We start from the raw sequence: 27,984 nt of genomic DNA, 5'->3' as shown, positions 1-27,984 counted from the left end.
GGGGGGGGGGGGGCCGCACCCTTCCGAAAACTCCATTTCCCGGCGGGCCTCGCGGGGTCGCGCTTGCGCAGAAGGGGCATCGGCAGTCGGCCCGAAGATGGCGGCGGCTGTGAGGAGGAGGCGCTGCCGAGGGCGGCGTGAGGGGGAAGGAGGAAGAGAGAGGGAAAAGAGGACAGGGGGCGAAGAGGGAGAATAGAAGAGGATGGGAGGAGGGCGGCCTCAGCAGCACTCGGACCCCTAGGGAAAAGGAAACCATGACGGGGTGGGGGTGGGTGCGCAGAACCCCGTGGAGGAGCAGCTCATTGGGAAGAGGGGAGCAATGGGCGAAACCATCGTGCGTGAGGGGGGCAGAGGGACAGAGCAATGCGTGTGTGTGGGAACTCCGAGGCGGATGGAACCCGGGGCAGGTGGAGACGACTGGGGGGGGGCTCACGATGGGAGAGACCATCACGCGTGGGGGGGGCCGGAATGTGAGCCCCGAAGAGGGACCGTGGGGGTGGGGCCTATCAGGGGGACAGAACTGGGGGAGGGGCAGTGTGTGAGAACCCTGGTCACGGTGGGAGAGATCATCGTGTGTGGGGAGGAATGCGTGAGTGAGCCCTGAGCAGAGGCCGTGGGGGAATGGAAACGCGGGAGAGGGGCGCGTGTGTGAACCCTGGGGACAGACCATGGGGTGGGGGGAAGAACCTGGGGGGTGGAGACCACTGGGGAGAATGGGGGGGAGGGAGAAGAGAACTCTGGGCTAGTAGGGACCACTGGGGAGAATTGGGGGGGAAGAGAACCCTGGGGAGGTAGGGACCATTGGGGAGAATGGGAGGGAAAGAGAACCTTGGGGAGGTGGAGACCACTGGATAGAATGGGGGGGAGAGAGAGAACCCGGGGGAGGTAGGGACCATTGGGGAGAAGGGGGGGGAGAAAAACCTGGGGTGGTAGAAACCATTGTGGGAGGAACGCTGGGTTGGTAAAATACATAGGGTAGAAGAGAACCCTGGCGAGGTAGAGACCACTGGGGAGAATGGGGGAAGCTGGGAGACATCACTTGAAGAAGAGGGGGCGAGGAGCCACTGTGAATCTTGAGAAGAGATTGTTACAGAGGCTTGGGGGGCCAGAGAGAAAGCCCTGGGGTGGTAGAGACTATTAAGGTAGGGGGAATATGACATTGGAGAGGAAGAGACCATTAGGGAGAATGGAGGAGAGAGCCCCAGGGAGGTAGAGACTAGTGGGGGAAGGGGTAAAGGCTGGTGGGTGGGGGAGAACCCTGGTGTAGCAGAGATCATTAGGGAGAAGAGAAAACTTTGGGCAGCGTCGGGGGATGGTGAGGGGCGATGAGTAGGGATAGCTTTGGGGATGCAGATACCTTTGGGAAGGGTGATGGGAGACTGGGGTAGGGGGTGAACTGGGGACAGATTGGAACTGAACACTGAGGGAGCTGGGGGGAGGCACCATTTTGTTTGTTGGACTGCCCAGAGCACAGTGGAGGAGGACCATTATGGACACGGTGGGGCAAGAGAGACCTGTATGGGCTGAAGGAAACTACCTGTCCTGGAAGGGGGAAAGGGAAGGACCATTTTGTGGTGATTAGTGGGGAGGGCCAGGAGAGTTCAAATTTCGTGTGACCCTGGGCAAGTCACTTAATCTCCCCAAGCCTCACTTTTATCATTTATAAAATGGGGATCATAGTGCCCATAGCACCTACCTCACAGGGTTGTTGTGAGGACCAAATGGGATAATGTAGGTAAAGCGCTTTGCAAATGTTTTAGATGTTAGCTGCTACTAGGTTTGGGGAGGAGAATGGGAGAGAACACTGGAGGGAGGACAACATGGGGAGGAGAGGGGGGAGAGTGGGAGAGCATAGGTAGCATTCTCCAGGTAAGGAGATAAGCTAGGCTGAGGTGGGTGGGACCTCTTATAAAATGGGAGGGTCAGTCAACCAGAGCTGTAGGTGTCACAAAGATGGATGAGAGCCTGTTCTAGAGGGAGTTTAGGATGATAACCCACCAGCAGATAGATGAATAATTAGAACAGGCTGAGTGTTTAAGAGGGGCGGGGAGAGGGGAACCAGATGATCTCAGAGGTCCCTTTTGAGCTTTCACACATTCCCTAAAACGTTAAAGTACTATATATATAAACGTGAGCTGCTACCCTTATTCCGAGGGATCTCTGGTCTCTGAAGTTGGATGTTGTCAGGGTTCTTCCAGTTTGGAGGGCCAGGGAAACGAGGGGAGGCTGATGTTGGCCAGCAAACCGTCCTCGTGGATAGGGGAAGGGCAGAGATGGAGACTTTCTTTGGGAGCTGTCTGCTGTTCCCTAGCCTGTGAAGTAGGAGAACAAATGAGATCATCAGTTATGTCTCGTGGCCCTGGCTTGGCCACAGACCTCTGATTTGTCCCCGAATCCCAGGGGACCAGGAGATTTCCCCCAAAAGCCAAAAGTAGAGAAGTTCAGGCAGTCCCAGACTCCTTTGAGCTCGCAGGGGAGGGAAGAGCTCTGCGGACCCTGGACTCCCGAGTCCCAGGCAGGGAGCCCATTCTGAAAACTTCAGTGAGCACATAGATTCCTAGATTCATGTCATCTCGGGAATTATCCGGTCCAGCGCCTACAAGAGACATCGTAGAGTAGTGGGAAGGGTCCTGGTTGTGGGATCTGAGTGCTTGGTCTGAATCCTGGCTCAGCCACTGACTGCGTGGTGCAGAGGAAAATCCCAGTATAAATCTAGCCTCAGACACTGTCTAGCTGTATGACCCTGGGCAAGTCACTTAACCTCTGTTTTGCCTCAGTTTCCTCAGCTGTAAAATGGGGGTGATAACAGTGCCTCACAGGGATCAGATGAGATCATTTATGTCAAGTTCCTGACACATAGCAAGTGCTATCTAAATGCTTATTCCCATCCCTGCCCAGGACCCCCTTCAGCTGTCCCAGGATGTTATCTCACTCCTTCAGTGCCGGGGAGCTTAGTACCTCCTGAGGCAGCCAGCCTTTGGAGTAGGCCTCATGGAGTAGTGGGTAGAGCTGGCCTCAGGGCCAAGACAACCAGGGTGCAAGTTCTGCATCTGAGAGACTGTAGTTCAGTCCTGTAAGCCCTAGGGTGCCCCTAAAATTAGAATTGGCAAGAAAATGCTGACCTGTGAACATTGGCAGGGATACTTTCTCCATGGGGCTTTCTTTATATCACAACCCTGGTCCATTTCCTCTTTCTATCCATCGCAGTGCTGAGTTTTTCCTTATGTTGAGCTAAAATCAGCCTCTGCAGCTTCAGTTCTCGAGTCAGGCCCTCACAGGAAGGGCTTAGAAACATTGAGAGAAGCATGAGGGTGTTCGAGGCTCATCCCATCACGGCCTCCCCTGGCTGGGCTGGCGAAGACAAGATCTGACTTGGGGGTGCTTCGGGCCTCCTCACATTCACTGAGGACAGCCACAGTGGTCAGGGTGGAGAAAATCTAGCATTCCACATGTAGTCCTAAGCTTCCAAGTCTAAGGGCAACCTTGGCCACATGTGGTCATGGGGTCATCGATTTAGAGCTGGGAGGGACTTTAGAAGCCATCCACTCTGGTTCCCTCGGGCCCAAGGTGACTGAGGTAAAAGGGCAGGACCTGAACCCAGGACCTCTGACTAAATCCAAAACTACATTGCATCACACTGGAGATGCAAGATATTTGAAAGTATCTAACACAAATGTCAGAATTACAATGGCTTTAAGACCGTATCTGTTCCACACCCTCCTATTTTAAAGATGAGGAAACTGAGGCCCACAGTGAAATGACTCACCAAGATCTCCTGGGGCCTTAAGTAGCAGAGCCTAGGTTTGAATCCAGGGAATCCTCACCTCTTTGCTTCAGAGGGCTGGCCTTTGTGTGACCTTTCCCACCCCACCTCCAAAAGGCAGGCAACAGCATCCCCTAATGGATGTGGGGTGGGCTCAGGAAGGCTACCTTGGACCCTTCCTGGCTTTGTGGCCTGAGGTCAGTTAGTTCCCCCACCCATTCTCAGTCTGCTTTGGTAGGTAGGAGTTCAAATCCTTCCTCAGGTACTTAGCAGCTGGGCAACTCTGAGCAGGTCACTTAACCTTTCTGTGCCTCAGTTTCCTCTCTGTAAAGTGTGGAGAATGGAACTTACCTCCATCGGTTGTGAGGCTCGCGTGAGATCTCCGAAAAGTGCTTTGCAGGTCTTCAGGGCCTCTGCGGGGTCATCAGCATCTTGTGGGCCGGGAAGAAGCAGCCGGGTCCACCTTAAGGGCCTAGCAAAGGGCAGTTCCCCGTCGGGGCTGGTGTCCTCTCCCACACGGGCTGAGATGGCAGACGAGAGTCAGGCAGAGTTTAGAAGGGGGGAGGGGAGTGGGAGAGCCATCCCGAATCCTCAGAGTCCTGTGCCCTTCCTCCCTTCAGGGTGAGGAGCTACCTGGAGCCATGGCAAGTGGGAGCGGGAGTGGGGACAGCGTCACCCGCAGGAGCGTGGCCTCCCAGTTCTTCACCCAGGAGGAGGGGAGCGGCGTTGACGGCATGACCACCTCTGAGAGGGTGAGAACTTGTCCGGGGCTGCCGCCGATGGGGGAGCCCAAGTCATGGGGAGATGAGCAGGATGGCTCAATGGAGGCCTGGTGTGGAGGGCTTCAAGGGTGGGGGCGTAGGGCTGGGGATCCCCAGCTCTTCCCTCATTGCTTGGCAGGTGGTAGATCTTCTGAACCAGGCCGCTCTGATTGCAAATGATTCGAAGATCACAGTGCTCAAACAGGTGACGCCGGAGGGGTGGGGTAAGACCTTGGACCCAGGAGTCTGGGAAGGGCCGCCTGTGGAGGTTGGAGTGGATAGAAGAGGAGGAGAGAGGAGGGCAGGCTTTCCCCCAGGTCCTGGATCTGGTGCAGTCAGTACACAAAGGGTCTCAGAGGCCTCCAGAAGCAGCCCACTGCCCTTTAGCACTCATCTCCACGTTAGAAGTTTTCCTGACATCCATCCTCAGTCTGCCTTCGTGCAGCTCCCCCTGTGCCTGGTCCTGCCCTCTGGGGCCTGGAGTACGAGTCAGGATTTTCCACGTGACGCCCTTTCAAATTCTAACCACTGTGTGAGACTCTGGAAGTCACTTTGTGCCTCCATTTCCCTGTTTATAAAGTGAGGGAGTGGACCAGATGGTCATCAGTCTCTCCCAGTTTTGCTGTTCTGTGTTCAGAGGTTGCACCATAGGATTCTGTGAGCAATGATCTGGATGGAACTTGGGCTGGCCTAGCACGTGTGGCCAGATGGGCCCGGACTAGGCCATTTGACCCCGTTTTACCTTCCTCCCTGTTCCCTTCTCCATATAGGTCCAGGAGCTGATCATAAATAAGGATCCAACCCTGCTGGATAACTTCCTGGATGTGAGTGAGTTCAGCCCGGGGCAGTCAGGGAGGGGAGGGGGCTGAGCCAGAGCGGCCAGGCCCAACACGCCTGCTCTTCCCTCCCTGGCAGGAGATCATCGCCTTCCAGGCAGACAAGTCGATTGAGGTGCGCAAGTTTGTCATCGGCTTCATCGAAGAGGCCTGGTAGGGCTCACAGATGCGCTGGGGCTGGGGGCCGAGGGCCCGCCTGTCCTCCCTGTCCACCTCACGGGGGCCCTGTGACCATCCCCCAACCCTGATCCGCTCTACCCCGCCCTCAGTCCCTGCCTGACTCTGCCTTGCAGCAAACGGGACATCGAGCTGCTGCTGAAGCTCATCGCCAACCTCAACATGCTGCTGCGGGACGAGAGCGTGAACGTGGTGAAGAAGGCCATCTTGACCATGACGCAGCTCTACAAGGTCGCCCTGCAGGTGAGGCCTCCCTCTGTGGCCGACTGGTTAGAATGGAAGCTCCTCGAGGGCAGGGCCCAGCAGTGCTGGTGGTTTCCTTTGTGTTCCCAGTCCTTGGCACAGAGCGAGTGCTTAATAAATGCTTGTTGACTAATTCCTGGGCTGAGTGAGTCTTGGCAATGTGAAGTCGTAGGACCCGAGTTCAAATCCTGGCCTTGCTCTTTATGACCTGTGGGGTCTGTAGGAAGACTCTTCGCTTCCGGCCTCTTTAGGGCTCAGTTTCTTCATCTGCCAAATGGAGGGTGGAGTAGGGTGATCTCTGCACTAGAACCTATCGTCCTGCTGATAGGATGGCGAAGGACAGGGAGGGCGTGCTTTGCCCAGGGTGGGCCGGAGCCTGGGTGGGAGAGCCAGGACCAAGCCTGGTCTGGAGCGGCAGTGGAAGGGGACGTAGGGGACCAAGCGAGTGGGGGCGGGCTGGAGTGCCGGCCAGAGCACCTGGGCAGAGGTAGCAGCAAGGGTCAGAGAGAAGCCTCCGTCAGCCTGGGATGGAAGGGCCGAGATGGGGACTGAGCAGGAGCCGGAGCTGAGAAGACGGCCCGCGAAAGGCAGCTCCAGCTGAACCCTGGCTCTGGCCCGACTTAGGGAACCTTGGGCGTCTATAAGACGAAGACAGGGGACTAAGTAATCTCCCAGGGCCCTTCCGGCTTCACGTTCTAGGGTCCTCGGGGGCGTCCGACACGTCTATTAAGCACCCGCTGAGAAGGGACAGCACTAGCCGTGGGGGCGATGGGACTGGGGAACGGCAAGGTCCTCCCCTCGAGCAGCTCAGACCGGCGGGGGTGGGGAAGGAGGGACCGTGTCCTCCACCGAGGAGAGGGTGGGTTTGACTGGACCATCAGTGGTGTGAGGGGAGAAAATGGGAAATAAGTCTGGAAGGATAACAGGAGGCGTGACTGGGCCCTGCCAGCCTGACCCTCAGTCTCTCCCCCTAACGCTGGCCCAGTGGATGGTGAAGTCCAAGATCATCAGTGAGCTACAGGAAGCCTGCTGGGACATGATGTCCGCCATGGCGGCGGACATCATCCTCTTGCTGGACTCAGACAACGACGGTATCCGCACCCACGCCATCAAGTTTGTGGAAGGCCTCATCGTCACCCTGTCCCCCCGAATGGCCGACTCGGAAGTGCCTCGACGGCAGAAGCACGACATTAGCCTGGACCGCATCCCCCGGGACCACCCCTACATCAACTACAGTGAGGGGCAGCCCTGGGGCAGGGGGCACTGAGCAGGGGGAGATGGCTCAAATCCTGGCCAGGCCTTTCCTTAGCAAGGGCTTCCTTCCAGCTCCAGGTCGTCTCGTAGGCTAAGGTTCCTTCCAGATCGAAGTCTTAGAGAGTCATTGCCCGTGACCAGGGCAGAGAATAGCAGGCCTGTCCCCTCCCCCGGGCAGGACAATAGCCTTCTGTTAACATGACCCACGATTGCATTGTATCGTCCGTCCTGGAGGGGAGGGAGAGGCTTTTGGAGAGGCCCAGGCATCCAGGGCGTCATGTCCCGGGCTCTGGGGCCCACAGCTCTCTCCCCGCCGGTGGCCAGGGGTGGAGATCTGAACTGTTTCCCCTCCTCCTCGCTCAGATTTGCTCTGGGAGGAGGGCAAAGCGGCCCTTGAACAGCTGCTGAAGTTCATGGTTCACCCGGCCATCTCCTCCATCAACCTGACCACTGCCCTGGGCTCTCTGGCCAACATTGCCCGTCAGCGGCCCATGTTCATGTCCGAGGTGATCCAGGCCTATGAGACCTTGCACGGTGAGTAGGGTCATGATCAGTCCCAGCTCCACTGCTCGCCTCGGCCGCGTCGTCTTTCGATTTCTCCCTCTCCTCGACGTCCAGTCCTCTCTTTCGCCCTTGTCACACCTAATTACCTCCCTAGCTTAGCCTGAAGTGGTCAGGGGACACCTTGGTAGGAGAGGCAGAGCTCTCCAGGTAAATCATGGCGTAGGGGAGCAGATGAGAATCAGGGGCCTTCCTCTGCAGAGGCAGGCGGACGGAGGGCTGGGTGGGACAGCACAAGGGGCTTTAGGTAGGAGGTGACATTTGGGTTGAGCTTTCAAGAGTATGTAGGAATCTCATGGGCAGAGGTAGGGAGGGCAGGGAGCAGGAAAATGCCCCAAGGAAGGGAAGTGCCGGTCATGTGGAGGGGGCCGAAGACGGTCTGGTTCGTGGGGCCTGGTACCTGGCTCGGCATTGTGAGCTTGACTTCCAAGCCCCAGGAGCCACTGCAGATTTGGAAGCAGAGGAAGGTGGTGGTCACGTCTGTGCACCAGTTATCAGCGTGGCTCCAAGGTGGTTGGTGCGGAAAGTCTATTGGCGAGGGGGGAGCCCGAGGCAGGAAGAGCAACAGTCTGGGTAGGGAGAGGCTGAGGAATAGGGAGGAGGGGCGCCATCCATGAGAGATGTTGATGAGGACACCCAACCGACAGGATGCGATGGGGCCAGACAAGGGAAGAGGCTGAGGTTTGCTTGGGCACCGTGGGAATAGAGAACCGGGGAGGGGGGCCGAGGCTCCGTGACTGCTTGGATGGGGAAGGTCCAGGAAGAGGGGAGGGTGTGAGGTGGCTAGAAGGTGCTGAGCCTGAGTCCCTGAGATCACGTGGGGCCAGTGACTGAGAAGGTGCCAGGAGACTTCCTACCGCCTTCCCTTCCCTCCTCCCCATTCATTTTTCTCCCCTGCCTTCCCCTCTCTTTTCTCTGGCTTTCTGACTGTGGAAGACATGGAGATGGAGGGATGGGAGGATGGGGACGTTCATGGCCCTCTCTTCTCACTCTCACTCCCATCTTAGGGACTTTGGGGCACGAGATACAGAACTTTAGTCACAGGGTGGGGATTGCAAGAGGGTCACGGGCACATCGACTTCAGGCCACACGAATTCTCCCTTTTTTTCTCTCCGAGTCTGCAGGGGGCAGGGTGGGCAAGGTCCAGACAGGAGGGTTTGGGTTGGCCACTGGGCTTTGGAGAGCATGACTCCCTGAATCCCTGTGGGTCTCATTCCTCCTGCAGCCAACCTGCCACCGACCCTGGCCAAGTCTCAGGTGAGCAGCGTGCGGAAAAACCTGAAGTTACACCTGCTCAGTGTCCTCAAGCATCCAGCGTCTTGTGAGTTCCAGGCCCAAATCACCACCCTCCTGGTAGATTTGGGCACCCCCCAGGCTGAGATCGCCAGAAACATGCCCACGGGGAAAGAACCTCGGAGACGCCAGCGAGATGACCCAGACTCGGCCCTTAAGAAGATGAAGCTAGGTAAGCCAGAGGGGTGAGCCACCCCTCCCTGACTCCTCTGGGACCATGCCTCTCAGAGCCTCATTCTCTCTGAAGGTCTAGAGGTTTGTGAGGGCCCTCCCATTTCCGAAGCTGTATGGTCTCCAAGGCTTGGGTCAGCCACGTACTTCCTAGCTCTCCACGCGCCCCTGTGCTGCCTCCTTCCCAGAGTGATGATGACCCAGGGGATGCTGGGCCTCCTTAGGAGAGGAGAGGCACACCTTCAACCCTGGGGGTGATGGTACCCAGGCCTTTGCCCTGGTCCGACCCTGGGGGGAGTATTAAGTGATGGGTAAACTAAGGAACGTGCCGGGAAGGGCAGCCAGGAAATGAAGAGCCCCACGTCCATACCAGACAAGAATCGGTGGAAAGAAGTAAGAATGCTTAGACTGGAGAAGATTCCGGGGGTATGCAGTAACTTTTCAGATCCCCAAGGGTCTGTCCTGTGTGGATATTGTGTTTGGCTCTAGGGCGTGAAATTGGAAGTAAGGAGTGGTAGAAGTTGAAAAGAGGCATATTTAGGTGTGATGTAAGGGAACTCTTCTTACCCTGAGAGCTGACCAGAACTGGCCCAAGCTGTCTGGAGATTGGCGGGGGTCTCCCCTTCCTGGGAGGCTGGATGATGGGGTTGGGGGTGTGGGAATGAGGATTCCTTTTAAGTCAGGGGCTAGACTAGTGAGGCTGCTGGGCCCGTCCTGAGGCTCAGATAATGAGAAGGTGCACTGCGGAACTGGGACTCAGTGGCCATGGGGAAGAAGAGGACGGGACTGAGCTGGGAAGGGGGCCCAGCCCAGCGTGGAACAGTCCCGTACCAGGAGCCAGGACGCCTTGGCTTCACGTCCCGTCGCTGACGTCTCCTCACCTTGTGGCCTTGCTCTAATCCTGTAATTAGCCTTTCTGAGGCAAGGGCTCCTCCTTTGTACCTGAAGGTCAGATGCTTGAGAGCAGTTACCAGAATGGGCTTTGTAAACTGTGGGAAAAGAGCAGGGCAGTAATCAGATTAGTAACAAGGGATGTGCTTTCTCAGGGGACTTGACAGTCACATCTGTGAGCCTCCCCCGTTCCCTGGTGGTGCCATCAGCCTCACTGCTGAAGGGGTGGAGAAGGGGGATAGGCTGGGGTGCCAGGTCCCGTGTTCTTGTGGGGAATCACAGAATGTGAGAGCCTGTGTGGGTCCCCAACGCAAATGGTCCTCTGGCCTCTGGGTAGGGGAACCCCGCACCCCCAAGGTTGGTCTTGTCACAGCTCTAGTCGTTAGGACGTTTGCCTGAGCAAACGAGCTTAATGTCAAGCCAGAACCCACCTCTCCATTGTAACCTCTGCCCTGGGCTCTGGGGCCAAGCAGAACACAGACATCCTCCTATAAAAGGTGCCCTGCGTCTCCTCGGGCAGAGAACGGCTCCAGCAGGAGGAAGCCGGCTGGGGAGGGACGCCGGCAGAGGGGCAGGGGCGAGGCCGCGGCCTCCTGCCTTCTACTGTTCTGTCTACCTCACAGGCCTATTGTGAGGACATCATTCTGTGGTGGCGCTTCAAGTGCCTGAGGAATGCGGCTTCTCCTATCTCCCCTTCCCTGCAGAGCCTGCCCTCGGTGAGGACGATGAGGACAAAGACATGGAGCCCGGCCCCTCGGGGACCTCGAAAGCCTCAGCCCAGAGCGGAGCCCAGTCCGACACTGACATCACCGCGGAATTCTTGCAGCCTCTGCTGACGCCCGACAACGTGGCCAACTTGGTGCGCAGCCGGGCCCGGGGGCCGTGGGAGAGGGCTGCTCAAAGGGGCCGCTGGCCCTGGGGGGGGCCGTTCTGGTCATTAGGAAGTGGTGTCCCCTGCTTCGGGGGCTGAGCAGAGGAGGAGGAGGTTAGGCTCTGGTCCCCGCAGCGGCGCCTCCTCCCGCTGCCTGCCAGGCCTCCTTGGGCCGGATGTCCCTGTGCCAGACCCCCGTTCCCCGAAACCAGTACAGCCTCCCCAGGTGCAGGGGTGGTCCTTCTGTGAGTGTTGCTGCCTCTGTGACCTCAGGCAGGGCCTGTGACACCTGTGGTCCTCACCATGTTCTTATTCCTGCCTGTGGGGAGTTCAGCCCTTTTTTCTCCCTTGTAGAGTCGAGAGGTTTATGGTTGTTGGGCCTGTAGTTGGGGTGAGGCTGAACTTGGTCATTGTAGAGGCCCACGGAAGATGTGCCTGGTCCCAGGTCCCGCCCCCAGGGAGGAGCAGGGCCAGGCTTTATGACCACACCCTACACCAGAGCCACTTCTCAGGGCTCCGCCTCCCCACTTTGTCTTGGTCCTTGGTGTTGGGGCTTCAGAATCCCCTGGTCTGTGGTCTTCTCTTCTCGGCTTCCTGGCCAGTATGCCAGACGGTACACCTTCCTCCATCGCCCTCCCTGACCCTCCCACCAGGGATGGAAGAGTTCTTCCTTTCTGGCATAGAGTCATGGGAAGAACCGTAGATGGCGTCACGGTATCTGACTTGGAGTCCTGGCCAAGTGATCTTGGACAAGACACTTTACTTTTCCTCCTCTGTAAAATGGGGATAATAATCCTTCCTCAGCCTGCCTCAGGGTTCCTGTGAGGAAAATGTTCTCTAAAGCATGGTGGAAATGTGATAGTGATCGTGGGCACCCCCCACAGGCCCTGACCCTGCGCTGTTTCCCCCAGGTGCTCATCAGCATGGTGTACCTACCTGAGGTCATGCCAGCCTCCTTCCAGGCCATCTACACGCCAGTGGAGTCGGCAGGCACGGATGCCCAGATCAAGCACCTGGCCCGGCTCATGGCCACCCAGATGACTGCAGCTGGTCTGGGGCCAGGTGGGCTTGTGGGGAAAGGGGTGGAGAGGGCACCAGTACATAGGCTCAGAGCCAGAGGGGACGAGGTTGGGCCAGCACCAGAGAGACCCCAGCAGCCGAGAGAAAGGCTGCCACTGGCACTGAAGAAAGCCCCTGATCGGAGCCACACAGGAAGGCCCCTAGGGGACCGGACCCTCATTGCGAGGCCGTGGTGGAAAAGGGCCGAGGTGCTGAGGACAGTCCGAGCTGTAGCCGTTGGGGAGACACGCTTTGTCTGAAGAGGAGTCCGTCCGGTCCCGTTGGGTCCTGGGGCTCCCAGCTGGAGCCTGTGCTTTCGGGGAAGGGGCCATGAGGCAGCAGAACAAGAGGCCAGTTCAGCCTGGGCCGTGGGGCAGGGACCTCCAACCTCAGCCCTGTGGGGGAGCCCGGTGGACGGGGCCAGGGGAGAGTCAGAAATAGGACACGACCACAGCTAAGACTGAATGCAGCAGACATAGAAGGGAGCTGGCTTTGGAGCCAGAGGCCTGATTCCCAGCTGAGCTCGGCACCTCGGGCGAGGCCCCTCACCTTTCCTACCCTCAGTTTCCTCATCTACCAAATGGGAGCATTAGGCACAGTCGCCTCTAAGGTCCTTCCAAGTCCAACCCTGTGATTCCATGAAATTCCTCCCTGTGCCCAGGAATGGCAGAGCCAGAGCCACTCAAGCTGGCCTGCCTGCCCCCGTGGAACTGAAGCAGTCTAGTGGGCAAGTGAGACAGGGCCACAGGGGAATGGAGTTCAGGTGGAGAGGCTGCCCTCGGACAAGTGCCCCACCCTGGACGCTGTTTCTACTTTTATAAAATGGGGAGTTGGGATCGATCCTTTGTCCTCTATGTGCTGAATACTCGCTACAAGTCAGCTAGCCTTGGGAGGGCCCGTCCCACCCACCCAGCACCCAGCACAGAGGTCTGGGCTCTGCATACAGCAGGTGCTGCATAAATGGTGGTGAATGAGACGTAGGCAGCTCCATGAGCTCTGATGAGGCGGAGGTTACCTGGGGGAGTGACCGGAGAAGGCTCACGATGAGGTGGCGCCTGAGCTGGACTTGGGACAGGGCACTGGAGGTGGAGAGGGGCAGGTGTGGTGAGGAGCTGACAGCCAGAGGAAGGAGGGCCCAGGCCCAGGGCAAGTCAGAGCGTCAGCTTGGGAAAGGATTGCTCCTTCACATCCATGTATAGAGCGCCTCCAGTTGGGTCACACATGGAGCTCACGGGGCTTTGTACACAGTAAATGCTTAACAGATGTGTGGTTAGGAGAGGCCAGGACGTGAACACAGATAGCTCTCATCCTCAGTGTTACCAGAGCCACGTGCCACGTAAGGGTGTTGCTGCAGGCATGGGCCCGGCCAGAGCTGCCTGGTTTGCCTGGAGGTCAGAATACGGGGGTGGGGGACAGGGAGGGCCAGTTGGCAGAGGGCCTTCGCTGGCACTAGGGAGCTACAGACGATGTTAAGATTAAAAGCTTTAGTGTCAGCCGTGGGAGGCCAAGGCATTGGCGCTTCATGGAGCAGTGAGGAGGACTCTGATGGGTCTGTGGGCTGTGAATGAGGGGGATGCTCGGAGGCTGGCCCTTAACGAGCCCGTTCCCTTGCCTCCCCAAGGTGTGGAGCAGACAAAGCACTCCAAGGAGGAGCCGAAGGAGGAGAAGATGACAAAGCCCGAAAGCGTTCTCATCAAGCGACGTGTGTCTGTGCTGGGGCAGGGGCAGGCCATTTCTGTGGTTGGGGCACTGAGCCCTGTGTGCCCCCTGGAGGAGGAGGCCCCCCAGGCCAAGCGGAGACCGGAGCCCATCATCCCCGCTACACAGCCTCGGTGAGTCCTCAGCCTGAAGTCGGGGAGACGTGCAGCGACCCCCTGCCTGGGACAGACTGCAGAAGACCTCCCACCATCCTCTGGGAGAGAGGGAATCTGGGAGGACCCAGAGGGACTGGAAAGGATTGAGGGGTCCACTGGGGAAGGCCCTGGGTAGAAGAGGCTCATGGGCCCTAAAGTTAGGGAAAGGAGGAAACTGAGCCTCAGCGGGCTTGTGTGATTTAAGGGGTACACCAGCCGGGAAGTGGCATGGCTTCTAACTGCAGATACCTCGCACCTTACTGCCTCATAGATTTGGAACAGAAAGGGCCTAGACCAGAGACGAGGGACGGGGTGACGTTTAGCCCAGAGTCCGTGGGGGCAGTCCTGGATAGGATCATAGAAGTGGAGCTGACGTTGGCACCGATGTCAGCTCCTCTCAGGATAAGACTGAGGCCCAGAGAGGTTTGGGGACTTGTCCAGGAAGGGCAGAGGAGGAATCAGGTGCGAGAGGTGGGGAGGTGGGTGGCAAGGTTTGGTGACTGATGGGATGGGGGAGGGGGGAGGGGAGGCATCCAGGATGACCCCAAGGTCACGAAGCCTGAAGACCAGAAGGTAGGCTGCTAGAAATGTAGAACTTTGTGGAAATGAGGAGCTTTGGAGAGGGGGTAGGGGTGGAGAGGAGAGCTCTGTTGTGGACAAGTGAACTGAGCTATCTGGGAATTCAGGTGTGACGTGTTCCTGTGTAGTTGGTGGTTTGGGGCCTGGAGCTCAGCTGTCGATCTGAGGCATCTTCATAGAGATCCTTAAGCCCAGGGGACCTTCTGAGGCCCAGATGAGAGAGTGTAGGGAGAGGAGAGCAGAGGACTCGGGACAGAGCCTTAGAATCCACCCCCAGTCAGGAGGGCGAAGATGCAGCCAAGGATGCAGAGGGGGGCAGGCGTGGAGCAGGACAGCCAGTGACCGCAGCATCACCCGCAGCCAGGGAGGAGAGCCTGGCCTTGAGTCCCATGCTGCCGAGGTCACGGAGGACCAGGGCTGAGTGCGGCCTTCCTTACTCCTGAGACGGCAGTTCTAGTAAAGAGGCCAAAACCCAGATTGCAAGGATTTGGAAAGTACGGGAGAGGAGAGGAATCAGAGACAGCAAGCTTTACCTGGAGTTTGGCTGAGAAAGGGAGGAGATCGAGGGCTGGATTTGATGGGGGGGGGGACGACACCAGATCAATGGCTTTGTGGCTGTGGGGACTGGGGCAGGGGTGGGGCAACAAAGCAGGATTCTGGGGGCGGGCTGGAGGGGTCCCCCCAAGGAAGGTGCTTACTGAATGCCCATCAGAGGGACCAGGAGTGCACCAGGGGCGAGGCCCAAGTGGATGCCCGGGGTTCTTGGCGCTAGGACTGAGTGGAGCTGACCCTTCCCTTTCTCGTTCTAGGCTGACGGGTGTGGGTGGACGCAAGAAGATCTTCCGCCTAAGTGATGTGGTGAAGCCCATGACAGACGCCCAGATCGAGAGCATGAAGCTGGGGGCCGTGAGACGCATCCTGAGGGCTGAGAAGTCTGTGGCCTGTAGCGGTGCGGCCCAGGTACAAGATGAGCGCCTCCTGCCCCCGTACCCCTTCTTACACGCAGGTGGGATTTGGAGTTAGAGGGCCTGCTTCTCCTTTGTGTCACCCGAATGGCTTTGGGCAAGTCACAGAATTGGCCTCCTTGGGCCTCAGCTTTCCCATTGATCAAAATAAGCCCATTGTACCGAGTTACCTTCTCGCTTTGAGTCCTGCACACCCCTGTCCTCCTTCTCTGTTGATCACCCTCCTCAAAGCTCCGCTCCCTCTGGAGACCCCAGACTAGCTCCTCCCTGCGCCTCATGTGCACACCGTCCCCTTGAGCTAGTCTGAGGCTGCCCTCCTCCCTTTGAGCCTGAGGTCTCACTGCTGGCACACACACCCTGTCCCCTCCGTAGACTGCTCTCCCTGAGGCAGACGCCCGTGTGCCGCTTAGAGCACCCAAGCCCAGTAGGTATCCACTGCTTTCCTGGCCCTGGGGATTGGAGATTCCTCTCCTGCCGTCCCAGAACATGCTCATGAGTCTCCCCCTCCCCCTCATACGTGGGCTTTCAGCTTCTGACTGGAGATTGGAGGGTGGGGGTGGCATTCTCTTTGGGAGCCACTTTTGTCATTGGGAGGCATTTCCTTCCATTCAGCCTAAGTCTGTGTGTTTGCAGAAACCAGCCTCTTCCACTGGACAGCCCTCAGATTACCTGAGGACAGCTGTCATATCCTTCCCTCAAGTCTTGCAGATTAAACACGCCTAGTTCATGCCTCGTGTGACACCATCCTGGTCACTGCCCTCCAGGTACTCAAACCCAGGGCCTGCAATAGGTGCATCAGGACTGTCTCCTCCCCAGGGCTGGACATTGTGGCTCAGAATGCAGCCCAAAATCACACTCGTTTGGGGGCTGCCCAGCCCCCCAGGGCTTCATCGACTCATTTAGCTTATAAGCCACTAAAACCCCGTCTTTTTAATCATGATAATAACATAACCAGTATTTATATAGCACTTTAAAGTTTGAAAAGCACTTTACAAATATCTCATTTGATCTTCACAACAACCCTGGGAGGTAGGTGCTATTATTATCCCCATTGTACAGATGAGGAAATTGAGGCGAGCCAAGGTTATGTGACTTGCCCAGGGTCACACAACTAGTAAGTGTCTGAGGCTGGATTTGAACTCAGGTCTTCTTGGCTCCAAGCTCAGTGCTTATCTCCCCCATCTTGAAGTGGTCAAGTAGATTTTTTTAAAACCCAAGTGTCAGACTTTGTCTTTAGCTCCATCTCATTAGATTTGATCCAAAATTCTGGCCTGTCAAGATTACTCTGGATTTCGTCAGTCATTTCTGGACCCCATTTTTGTGTCCTCTGCAATTCTGATAAGTATTTGAGGTCTGTCTTTATCCATGTCATCAATAAGCATGTGAAACCACCCAGGGCTTGTGCATGGCTCCCTGGGCCCTCGACCAGGACTTCCCTCCATGGTGACCTGGCCTTGGGAGACTACGCTTTGGGTCCGCCAGTTAGCCAGTCCAGAGCCTCCGTCTTGCCCCCAGGGAGGGCTCGTCAGACGGTCAAGTGCTCGGCTGCCCAGTGAGCAGCCCTGTCCACACAGCGAAGGCGTGGTGAATCCTTGGCATCGAGTTTTCCTTTTCTAGCTCGTCACTTACCATCTGTTTCATAATAAACCAAAGTCAGACTCCTTGGCCTGTAAAAGGTGGTAGACTCCACTCTCATCCCTTTCTTTGGCAAGCCCTTTGCAGTCCTGCGCCACGGCTCTGGGGTCTTCCAAGGACCGCTGCCAATGGCTTGCTGGGCATGGGTGCCAGTTTTCCAGTGGGTCTGGGCCTGGTGACTTGAATTTTCAAGAGCAGCTCGGTGTTCTCTTTTCCTCACTCCTTGTTAGTTTCATATTTTATTTTAAATTTAAACACCCCCAAACAAGCATTTCTGTGTACAAAGAGAACACAAAAAGAGGATTGTGTATGAAACCAGGATTCACCATTGGGTTTTTTGGGTTTTTTTGTTTTTTGTTTATTTTTTTAGTATATAATAAATTTCACACCTTATTTCAAAACTGTCTTGCTTGTCTGTGCTTCTTCTGTGTCCTGCTTGTCTGGGCTTCCTTCTGAACTTCTATTCTCTTCTGTACCTTTTTAAAATTTAAAAACAAAAATGTTTTGATGGCCCTCCCTTTTGTATTATAGATAATCCTCCCTCCCCCTCTCATGCCTCTCCCTCCCATTAAGAACCGCAAGAAAAACAAACCTACCCTGGAACAACAGTAAGGCACAGGCCAGCAGACTGAATCTCCCTGTGGCCGGCCGTGTCCCACAACGCCTGTCCCTTTCTGCACCGAGAGGCCCTCCAGAGCCACGGCTGCCTGGTCACTGCCTCAGCCAGAGTTCCAGAGTCTCTCAGCATTGGGGTTTTTAACCTTTTGTCATCCACGTTTAAGACATTCTCCTAGCTGATGTCACAGCCTCAGCCCATCCTGCCTGAAATTCTCAGAATTCTCTTCAGCCATTTCTTAAGGCAGAGTTTTTCATTACATTTGTTCACCAGAATTGGATGGGCGCCCCTCCCTCCTGCCTTAGTTTCTCGTTATTGCTTTTTTTGCCTTTCCGTCCCAGGTGGCGCTCTCTTACTCTTACCCTTCCTTGCCTGGGGTGTCCCCTCCCTGCTTGTGAGGTCCTTTCCGTTCCAAAGCTCGTTCCCTCAGTTTCCAGTTGTGTGTGACATGAGGCCCAGCTGCCGCTCTCTGTGAGCCTCAGCCCAAGGGGACACAGGCCTGGCCTGGGAGGAAGGTCTCTTTGGGGAGGCCACAAGAGGCTGGTAGGCCCTGCCCCAGGGCCTGTATGGGGTATCTCACCACCCACCCTTCTCCCCAAAGGTCCGAGTGAAGATCCTTGCCAGGCTGGTGACTCAGTTCGAGGTGGGCCTGAAGGAGGAGGTCCTCACCTTCATTCTGGAAGACGTCCGGGGCCGCCTGGACCTAGCCTTCGCCTGGCTGTACCAGGAATACAATGCCTACCTGGCCGCTGGGCCTGCAGGGACCCTGGACAAGTACGACACGTGCCTCATCCGGCTGCTTTCGGGCCTGCAGGAAAAGCCTGACCAGAAGGACGGGTGCGTGAGCCTCTCCATCCCCAGGCAGCCGCTCACGCGGCCGGCTTCTGGCCCTGCTCAGTTTGGGCAGAGCCCTGGAGGACACGTGAAGCCTAGGAAATGAGGAGGAAAAGGAGGTCCTCTTCTCCAGGGCCTCCCAGGCTTAGAAAGGGCTTTCTTTGCCCCCAAGCCATGGGGGAGGCAGGCAGTGCAGATTGGCTGAAGGGAATGCTGGGCCGTCTCTGTCTTGTGAGGACTCCCGTTGCGGCAGCGCTAATGTTTACAAAATGCTCTGCCCACAGTGACCTTGTGAGGTGGGCTGTGCCTGCCCCATTTTACAACCTCGGAAACTGAGGCTCAGAGGGACTAAGGACTTGCACTGGCCCCAGGTCACATAGCCACTTAGCAGCAGGTCCAAATCTGGTTCTTTGCTCTATGTTTGGTGCCTCTTTTTTTTTTTTTTTGGCTAGGCAATGGGGTTAAGTGACTTGCCCAGGGTCATACAGCTTGTAAATGTTATGTGTCCGAGGCCGGATTTGAACTCAGGTCCTCCTGAATCCAGGGCCAGTGCTCTATCCACTGTGCCATCTAGCTGCCCCTTCATTTGGTGCCTGTTTAAAGCTAGTCCCTGCCCTGGAGGTGATGGTCTAGCAGGAAGAAGGCACAAAGATAATGGTAGCACGTAACGGAGGCCAAGGGTGCCCACCTGAGCGGTGGCAGCAGGGCACTATGTGAGGCTCAAGGTGGGGAGCGTACCAGGCATCAGGGAGGGCTTGTGGAGGAGGTGGGATTGAGCTGGACAGGAGAACAGAGAGGAAGTCTGGTGGGGGGAGAAGAGACTCCTGCCCTCCCAAGGACACAGTCAAGAGAGAGGTGATGGGCTCTGGATTCAGGTCCTGCTTTTGCCGCTTCCTTCCTGTGTGACCTTGGGCCCCGCCTTCCTCACCTGGACGAGCTAGCCTCTGGAGGGCCTTTGCGGCTCTCAGCCTGTGATCCCAAATGCATATGACGAGGACAGACAGGACTGTGGGGGTTCAGAGGAGATGGGCGTCTGGATGATGCAGGGAGGACGACGCGGGGCAGCCGAGACCAGCCTTGGAGAGCAGAAGGAGGGAGGGTCTGGTGCCGGGGGACCTCCTGGGTGGGGCAGAAGTGGTGGGAGCTGCTGGAGATCCTTCGCTTGTTTGTGGAGAGGCAGCAGGGCACTCGGTGTCCGCCTGACGACGACGGTCTGTTCCCTCTTCCCTCCAGAATCTTCACCAAGGTGGTGTTGGAGGCCCCACTGATCACAGAGAGTGCCTTGGAAGTGGTTCGGAAATACTGTGAGGATGAGGTGAGAAGAGTGGGGACCTCCCCTCGGCCCGTTCCCCGGCCTGCCGTGTTGGCGGTGCTCAGGAACAGATTCCTGACGGACGAGGGGCAGGAGGGGCGCCAGGGAAGAAGGAGGATGGGGCCTGTCCCTCCTTGGGAGGCTCCTGGTCTGGGAGAGGGCAGAGGGGGGAGAAGAGGCAGGCTATGAGCAAGCAGGGTCCCAGGTACACAAATGGGGCGGTTCCCCTTTTCTCTTTCCTCCCCTCCATCTGTGGAGCGAGCCAGTGGGAGGCCGGGGCACGGCTGTAAGTGGGAGAGTGCCAGCTGCTGGGGCCGGGGCCTGGGAGGGAGGGAAGCTGACCCCGGTCGTTGGGGATGAGCCTGGTGGCCTCCTTCCCTAGAGCCGCACCTACCTGGGTATGTCGACCCTCCGAGACCTGATTTTCAAGCGCCCGGCGCGGCAGTTTCAGTACCTCCATGTCCTGCTGGACCTCAGCTCCCATGAGAAGGACAAGGTAGCCCCCTCCTTGGGCCATCTGGGGAAGGTGCTGGCCCCTCCCAGGCCCATGGGGTCGTGTCAGGAGCTGCTGGGGGAAGGAGGGTCCTGTTCCAGCATCCCTTGGTCCATCATTCTGTCTCTGTACCCGCCCCCATGCTGCCCTGACCCCAGTTCACTTCTTGTTCTTTGCACCTGGCCCACGGGTGACTCGTGGGTCACTTAGGTTCCCCCTCAGGAGGGGCAGTCGGGTCACCTCATGCCCTCCCTCCAGGTGCGCTCCCAGGCCCTGCTCTTCATCAAACGCATGTATGAGAAAGAGCAGCTTCGGGCCTACGTGGAGAAGTTTGCCCTCAACTACCTGCAGCTTCTGGTCCACCCCAACCCACCGTCTGTGCTCTTTGGGGCAGACAAGGACACAGGTGGGAGTCATGGAGAGGCGATGCTGGGCCTCCCAAGAGAGGGCGAGGTGCTGATCCCCTTCCCATGTTCCCCCCATCCCTGCTCGGCCCCCAAGACAGTCCTGCCCATCCTCCCCCTCCTGGCTGACGAGGCCCGCCTCTGCCACCCTTCCGTGCACCCAGCTCCTCACTACAGCTCCCCTAGGGGTCTTCCTGGCCCCGGCAGAACCCCCTCTGCTCAGCCACTTCCTCCTTCATCACCAGCTCCCTGTCCCTCCGGGGGCCCTCGGGCCGCCAGTCCTGAAGCTGCCCCCTCTCCCTGGCAGAGGTGGCAGCCCCGTGGACAGAGGAGACGGTAAAGCAGTGTCTCTACCTCTACCTGGCCCTGCTGCCCCAGAACCACAAGCTTATTCACGAGCTGGCAGCCGTCTACACTGAAGCCATTGCTGACATCAAGCGGACAGTGCTGCGGGTCATCGAACAACCAGTAAGAAGGGGGCCTGGGGTTGTGGCTGGTGCCATGCTGGCTCCACCCCTGCCGTCCTCAGTCCAAGGGCATCTCCTCAGCCAGCGCTCTCATGGGTCCACACTCCTCTGGCCCACCCTGCCCCACCTTTGCCCTTTGTTGCTAAAGAAGGTTTGGTTGGAATCTCCATAGCTTTAAATCCTATGAGCAGCCCCCCTCGAGCTCTTTCCAGGTCCCCTCCCTGTGACAGCCTCTCCAGGACCTCAGCCTCCTCACTCCTCTGCCCTCCAGATCCGAGGGATGGGCATGAACTCCCCAGAGCTGCTCCTGCTAGTGGAAAACTGCCCCAAGGGGGCCGAGACCCTGGTCACCCGCTGCCTGCACAGTCTCACAGACAAAGGTATCTTCCCTTCCCCCGTCTCACTCAACACAGCCCTCAGCCGACACACAGCAACGTTTCCACTTTTTTTGTTTGTTTGTTTTGTTTTGTTTTGTTTTTTATGCAATTCGGGTTAAGTGACTTGTTCAGGGTCACACAGCTAGTGTCAGGTGAGGCTGGATTTGAACTCAAGTCCTCCTGACAGTGTTTCCTCTTTTAAAGAGACACTCTGTAAGGTCAGGGCAGTCATTAAAAAACACCATTAGGTGCCTAAGGGAGAGCCCTGGGGTAGGCCCAAGGGAGGTGCAGAGCATGAAACTGTACTGCCCATCCGATGGACGTTAAATGCACACATCGCCGGGAGGAGGCAGAGCAGAGTTACCCGCCAGCGTTCTATCCAAGAGAAATCTGAGGAGCCCAGAGGGCTCGGGGGAAGAATGGAGGCAGGTAGGGTCTGACACAGGCTTGACGGAGCAGGGAAAAGATGCTTCAGCAGACGGAGACGGGGGTGCCATCCCTGCCTGCACCAAACTCAGCCTAGGAGGAGAAGCGAGACCCCCAGCTCACTGTCGTACCCTGAGAGCATTAGAGAGGTCCAGAACAGGGCCGGAGACAGTGTTTACTTGGGCTGAGAATGAGGCACGGCAGATGTGTGTGTAGACGTGGGAGGAGTCCATGATGAGAGGGGACACGGCCTTGAAGGCAGAGTCAGTGGGCAATGGGGAGCCATTCCAAGCTCTTGAGGGGAGGAGTGATGTGCTCAGAGCAGTGCGTTGTGTGGCAGGTGGCTTAGAGAGGGGCTGGGATAGAGGCGGCGACGGTGGCCTGGGTGAGCCGAGAGGAGGGGAGGGCAGAGGGGCCCGAGGTGGAGGAGCCCTGGGGGCTGCCTCAACACCACAGGAGGGCAGCACGGGCCTGGCAGCAGAGCCCCCCGCCATTAGACACTCCCTCCACGAGCTTAGGCAGACCACCTCTGGTCTCCAGGGTCTGTCCCAGCCCGGCTCGAGGAGAGTCAGCAGCCACACTTTACATTTAAGGAGCGAAGGCTTTGAGAGACATGACTCAGTAAGGGGCTTCTCCCCCTCCCCCATCTGCCTGTGTCTGCAGTGCCCCCCTCCCCAGAGTTGGTGAAGCGTGTGCGAGACCTGTACCACAAGAGGCTGCCGGATGTCCGCTTCCTCATCCCCGTGCTTAACGGCCTGGAGAAGGTAGGGGCCGGGCTCTGCCCGCTCCAGCCAAGGCAGAGATGAAGGGGCGTGAGGGGCCAGGATGTGGCTCCCCAGCTCTCCGGGGGACATGGGGGGAGAGAACACTGTGCCACCCCCCATAGCTGCCTCGCCTCACCCTTCACCGGGTGATGAGCTGGCGTGTCTGGGCAGGCTGAAGAAGCCCTCTGCGGGCCTGGTGGGGGTGAGGATGAGAAGGGAGACGGGCCAGGTCTGCTGCGGAGAGGATCAGGGGAGGGTCCGAGACGAGGACTTAGCGCACAGAAGAGATCTGCCCGACGTGTCGAGGACCACAGGGTCCAGAACTGGAACGGGGCTGCCCATCTTGTAGATGAGGAAGAGAAGCGACTTCTCCCTGCACGCCGAGCTGCCTCAGTCAGATGCTCCTCGTTGCGGGGAAGGGGCCCTCTCCCCTGTCTCGAGGGAGGAAGGAGCTACTCTTTGGTGACCCCCCCCCCGCCCCTTCTTCTCTGCAGAAGGAAGTGATCCAGGCCTTACCCAAACTCATCAAACTGAACCCCATCGTGGTGAAGGAGGTCTTCAACCGCCTGCTGGGCACGCAGCATGGTAAGAGCCCTGCCATGCCGGGGCAGGATAGAGCAGTGGGGCACTTTCCAAAGCTTACGCTCACCGCGCCACGAGGGCCGCGTCGTGGGCACAGCCTTGCGACCTTGGCTGTGCAGAGCCTGGGGTTAGGGCGGAAAGGGACCTCGGAGATGGTTCGGTTAGACCCTCTCAGCTTCCACGTGAGGAAGTGGCTGAAATCCCTCACCCAAGGACCCGAGTGTAGCGAGAACTCAAAGCCAGGTCCAGCAGGGGCACCTTTGATCGTAGGACCGGGCCTCACTTCTCTCAGAGCCTCAGTTTCTTCATCTGCAGAATGAGAAGAAAGATTTCTGCTGGCCTCCCAGGGTGTGATAAGGGTCAGATTGGTGGACAGTGAGGCAACCTGGTGTAGTGGAGAGAGCCGATCACCTCGGAATTAGAAGGGCACCTGCGTGCCTGGCCTCGGGCCCTTCCTGCTCTGAATCCCAGCAGCTTTGTCAAATCAGTGACCCCCAGAGTGGGATGTGAGGGGAGGGGGAGCCCTCGTGATACACACACGTTGTTCACCAAACCGATCCCCACATTGGCCACGCCTGAAAGTCAGGGTCTAACTCAGCATGCTTGGTCCATCCCCTCCTGGCATTTGTCAGAGTCTTCTGGAGTCACAGGTGGTGATGGTGTGGATCAGAATTCCTGAGTCTTTCAGAATTATTTTGCATTGTTTCTGTTGTATAAAGGCCCTTCCTGCTTCTGCGTCCTCCATTTGGTATCAGTTCCTACAGTCTTCCAGGTTTCTCCAAAAGCTCCCCCTTCAGGGTTTCTTTTTAGTTTGTTTGTTTTGTTTTTGTTTTGTTTTTAGGCAGTTGGGGTTAAGTGACTTGCCCAGGGTCACACAGCTAGCAGGTGTCAGGTGTTTGGTCTGAGGCCAGATTTGAACTCAGGTCCTCCTGACTTCAGGGCCGGCGCTCTATCCACTGCACCACCTAGTTGCCCCTTCAGGGTTTCTTCCAGCGCATCCGGGTACCGTCTCCTGTGCGGCCATTCCCCAGGGGATGGGCAGCCCGTTTAGTGTGCTTTTCTTTGCCACCACAAAAAGAGCCGCAGTGAGTACTGTAGGCCATAGATGGAGAGCCTGGAAATACATGCTGTGGACAGTATTTTTAAAATCCACATTTTCATGCAAATAAGTCCTTTTTCTTTGATCTCCGAGGCACAACTCAGTAACTTGGGGACCTCGCTAGCTCCAGATTGCTTCCAAAATGGCTGGACCCATTTGCTTCTCCACCAGAAATTTCTTTTCCTTGCAAACTCTGATCATATCCTTTGACCATTTCTCAATTAAAGAATGGTTCTTTTTGTTATCATTTGGAATGAGTTTCTTCCATATTTTGGAAATGAGAACTTTATGAGAAACTTTCTGTAAAGAGTTTTTCTCCTGGTTAACTATTTTCTTTCTTAGTTGCATTTGATTTGTTTGTGAGAAACTTAGTAAATTTTATGTGATCAGAATTGTCCTTTTCTCTTCTGGGATCCTCCATCCTTTATCTGGTCTCCCAGCATCCTGGGAGCTGGAATCCCTTCCTTTTTCCAAGCATCAGCATCCTTCTCTGTGAAGTGGGGCCAGTGATATTTGTGCAGCCGCCTTCCAGCATTGGGGGACAGCAGGGCTCTGTGAGCCCTAAGGGAAATCTGCTCTTGTCATCATCGAATGAGCTTAAAAGCTGGGAGGGCCCCCCTGTGCCCCAGGCAGGGAGGAGATGAAGGCCTGGCCCATCGGCCAGGGTTCTCTCACTGTCACTGTGGGCCCTCACCTTCCCTCCTTCCTTCTTCTAGGTGAAGGGAACTCAGCGGTGTCGCCCCTGAATCCAGGGGAGCTGCTCATTGCCCTCCACAACATCGATTCTGTGAAGTGTGACATGAAGTCCATCATTAAGGGTTAGGAATCACTCCTGCCCCCTCCTCCTCCTCCTCCTCCTCCCTTCCTACAGCCTGGCTTTGGGGAGGGGGGAGGCAATGGCCATTGTGGGAATGGGAGTCTTGGGGCGGGGGCAGGGGAAGGCCTGGGAAGCCTTGGGGAGGGGGCAGGGGAAGGCCTGGGGAGCCTTGGGGAGGGGGCAGGGGAAGGCCTGGGGGGGGGGAGCTGGAGTCCTGCCTCCCTCCCCTCGCCCCGGGGTCACCTTCCCAGCCCAGGGCTCCTGAGGCAGACAGACCTCTGGGGGTGACGGCCTCTCTCACCCCACAGCTACCAACCTGTGCTTTGCGGAGCGCAACGTCTACACGTCGGAGGTACTGGCCGTGGTCATGCAGCAGCTGATGGAGCAGAGCCCCCTCCCCATGCTGCTCATGCGCACGGTCATCCAGTCCCTCACCATGTATCCCAGGCTCGGGGGCTTTGTCATGAACATTCTGTCCCGGCTCATCATGAAGCAGGTGACCGGAGCCGGGGGCCAGGCCCGCCTCGGGGTCCGAGGGCCCCCAGCTGTGGGGAGAAGTCTGGCTCAGGGTGAAGCTGGAGCAGAGGGGGCACGGGCCCAGAGAGGGCATGGGACTCGCCAGGCCGGGTCACTGCCCAGCTGGGGGGTGAGTGCCCCTGGATTGTTCCTCAGGGGCTGGGGAGGAGGGCCTGCAGCTCCACAGTACCGTGCTGGTGCAGTGAGAGGGGCAGCTGTGTGATGGCTTTTGTCTGGGTCTGTGCGACCGCGGACACCAAGCCCCTCTGGCCCCGGCCCTTCCAGCTCCAGGTGAAGACCGCAAAGAATCGGGGTTGGCGGCGGTTTGCTGGGCACCCTTCCAGTGGGGACACTGAGGGGCCCTGGCCGCGGGCTGTGGAGCCCAGGGACTCCAGTTTAAATTTGGCTGGGCTGTTTCCCGCTTGGGTTTTCCCTTCGGCAGGTCCCTTCTCCCTGTCTGGGTCCTGGCTTACTCGTTTCTAAAATCAGGTGGGGCCGAGCTCTGATACTCCGACTCTCATTTGCTGTTTCTCCCCCCTGCCCGCCACAGGTGTGGAAGTACCCCAAGGTGTGGGAAGGCTTCATCAAGTGCTGTCAGCGGACCAAGCCGCAGAGCTTCCAAGTGATCCTGCAGCTCCCCCCCCAGCAGCTGAGTGCGGTCTTTGACAAGTGCCCGGAGCTCCGAGAACCCCTCCTGGCCCACGTGCGCTCTTTCACCCCGCACCAGGTACCCATGCTGGGGAGATGGGACCGGGAGGACCCCCTCCCTCCCCAGAGCCATGATTGGAGGCGTCCCAGAAGATATGGGGCTGCAGCCCTTGCTGGGAAGGCCTGTGGGATGGGGTGATGAGGGAGGGCTTCCTGTGCCCAGGCAGACCTGAAGCCCCGGAACGGGATCCCAGGGTGCTGTGGGGCTCTCCTCCACCCCCTGACGTTCTGCAGAAAGACCTGATGGGTCTCTGCTTTCTCATGCCCCGACCCCGCAGCAAGCCCACATCCCCAACTCCATCATGGCCATCCTGGAAGCCAGCAGCAAGCAAGACATGGAAGTCAAGGAGCCGATGCCAGCATCCCTGGAGGAGGTGAGAGCTTAGCCGTGGACATGGGGCGGCGGGGAGGGGGTCCTGCCCTACCCCCACCTTCCTGGGCCTCTCCACCGCTGGCCCAGCATCCCCTGAGGTGGAAGTCAAGGCCTTTACAAAGCTCTCCGGCCCTGGTTCCAGCCCCCCAGCTGCTCCCCGCCCCCTCCCAGAGCCATGCCACAGACAGCCCCTGCCCTGGGTGCCCACGTACCAGGAAACCGAGGCTCCGAGGAGGGAAGGGACCCTGGCCCATCTTGGCTGCCCGCTGTGCCGCCAGGGCCACGGGGCATGGGAGTGGGGGTTGGGGTGGAGCCGGCGTCATCGATGCAGGGGGCCTTCAGCTGCCGCCCCCCACCCAGGAGGACCTCGATGCTCTGGCCCAGGCCCCGCGCCCAGCCCAGGACCTCATCGCCCTGCGCCTTGCCCAGGAGAAAGCCCTGAAGCGGCAGCTGGAGGAGGAGCAGAAGATGAAACCCTTGCTGCCCTCGGCCCCCTCGGCCTCCTCGGCCCGAGCGGGGCCCCCGGCCCCCGAGGAGGCCATGGATTTTCGGGAGGAGGGGGCCGAGGGCGAGGCCCCCAACATCTTCATCAGTATGGAGGAGGATGGGGGGCTGGCAGAGGCCACCCTGCTGGACTCGAGCCAGGAGGGGCCCCTGCCTGAGAAGGTAGGGCGCCCTTCCTCTTCTCCTCCACAGCCCAAGCAGAAGGCAAGTCAGTAACACCTCCGCAGCCCTTCCTGGGGACCACTGACAGCTCAGGAAGCCTCCAGGAAGCTTTCGGGGAAGGTGTGGGAGCCCTGAAGGATGGAGGAGGCAGCACCTCAGAGGAGAGGATCCGTGGGGCGGGGCTTGGGGGAGTCAGGAGCAGGGAGCCCCAGACCGCCTGCTGCAGCGGGAGAAGCTGAGGCTGGCTAGGCCGGGGAGGGGGGTGGCGGCAGCACCGGCAGGCCTTCCCTCCCCCACCTCTCCTCTAACTTGTCCACCTCCCCCATCAGGAGGAGCCAGCAGGGGTCCCTTCCAAAGAGGACCGGAGCCCGCAGCCTCCAGGCCCTGCCGGGGAGGAGGCTGCCCCAGTGCCCAGCCCAGAGGAGGAAGGGGGGGAGGAGGCTTCGGAGACCAAGATGGACAGCTGATGGACCGTGGGGGAGGGGGCGGGATACGGGGTGGGGAGAGTAGGGTTCGTTCCTTTGCAATAAAGAGGCCTGTCAGGTCCAGCCGTGGCTGTGTGTTGCTTTCCGAAGCCCTCGTTCGGGAGGGGGCTGCCCAGCGTTGGGCTGAGCTGGC

General features: G+C 58.1%; 2 protein-coding genes across 5 annotated transcripts in view; both read left to right on the top strand.

Moving 5' to 3' along the window:
* Positions 1-53: 53 nt before the first annotated feature.
* LOC114030965 (symplekin) lies at positions 54-27,842 on the top strand. 4 transcript variants are annotated; one of them, XM_027845930.1, is made up of 27 exons: positions 54-109; positions 4,384-4,515; positions 4,664-4,729; positions 5,295-5,348; positions 5,440-5,513; positions 5,654-5,780; positions 6,766-7,015; positions 7,398-7,568; positions 8,821-9,060; positions 10,655-10,809; positions 11,733-11,883; positions 13,502-13,712; positions 15,122-15,272; positions 18,130-18,365; positions 19,596-19,677; positions 20,057-20,170; positions 20,426-20,573; positions 20,879-21,039; positions 21,310-21,418; positions 22,505-22,605; positions 23,100-23,190; positions 25,003-25,104; positions 25,412-25,599; positions 26,170-26,346; positions 26,606-26,701; positions 27,085-27,408; positions 27,696-27,842. In XM_027845930.1, exons 1-27 carry the CDS (start codon positions 98-100, stop codon positions 27,831-27,833), a joined length of 3,861 nt encoding a protein of 1,286 aa, XP_027701731.1. In that variant the 5' UTR covers positions 54-97; the 3' UTR covers positions 27,834-27,842. The 4 variants fall into 4 exon arrangements, with proteins under 4 accessions (XP_027701731.1, XP_027701733.1, XP_027701730.1 ...); XM_027845932.1 differs by having other exon boundaries at positions 27,061-27,366; XM_027845929.1 differs by having other exon boundaries at positions 27,061-27,408.
* The window catches only part of LOC114030948 (radial spoke head protein 6 homolog A-like), a 44,808-nt gene continuing 44,656 nt past the window's right edge, over positions 27,833-27,984 (top strand). Inside the window, exon 1 of the mRNA XM_027845910.1 lies at positions 27,833-27,984. Coding sequence (XP_027701711.1) covers positions 27,833-27,984 — 152 coding nt within the window.

Source organism: Vombatus ursinus, unplaced genomic scaffold (assembly GCF_900497805.2).
Source record: "Vombatus ursinus unplaced genomic scaffold, bare-nosed wombat genome assembly UNPS02015030.1, whole genome shotgun sequence".
NCBI lineage: Eukaryota > Metazoa > Chordata > Mammalia > Diprotodontia > Vombatidae > Vombatus > Vombatus ursinus.
This window is presented reverse-complemented; position numbering and strand designations above follow the sequence as displayed.

Bases quoted from the DNA above. Each gene is read 5' to 3' on its own strand.
- LOC114030965 (XM_027845929.1), top strand. The intron at 10,810-11,732 runs GTGCGCAGCCGG...TGTTTCCCCCAG, and splicing joins CCGACAACGTGGCCAACTTG to GTGCTCATCAGCATGGTGTA. The intron at 19,678-20,056 runs GTGAGAAGAGTG...CTCCTTCCCTAG, and splicing joins GGAAATACTGTGAGGATGAG to AGCCGCACCTACCTGGGTAT.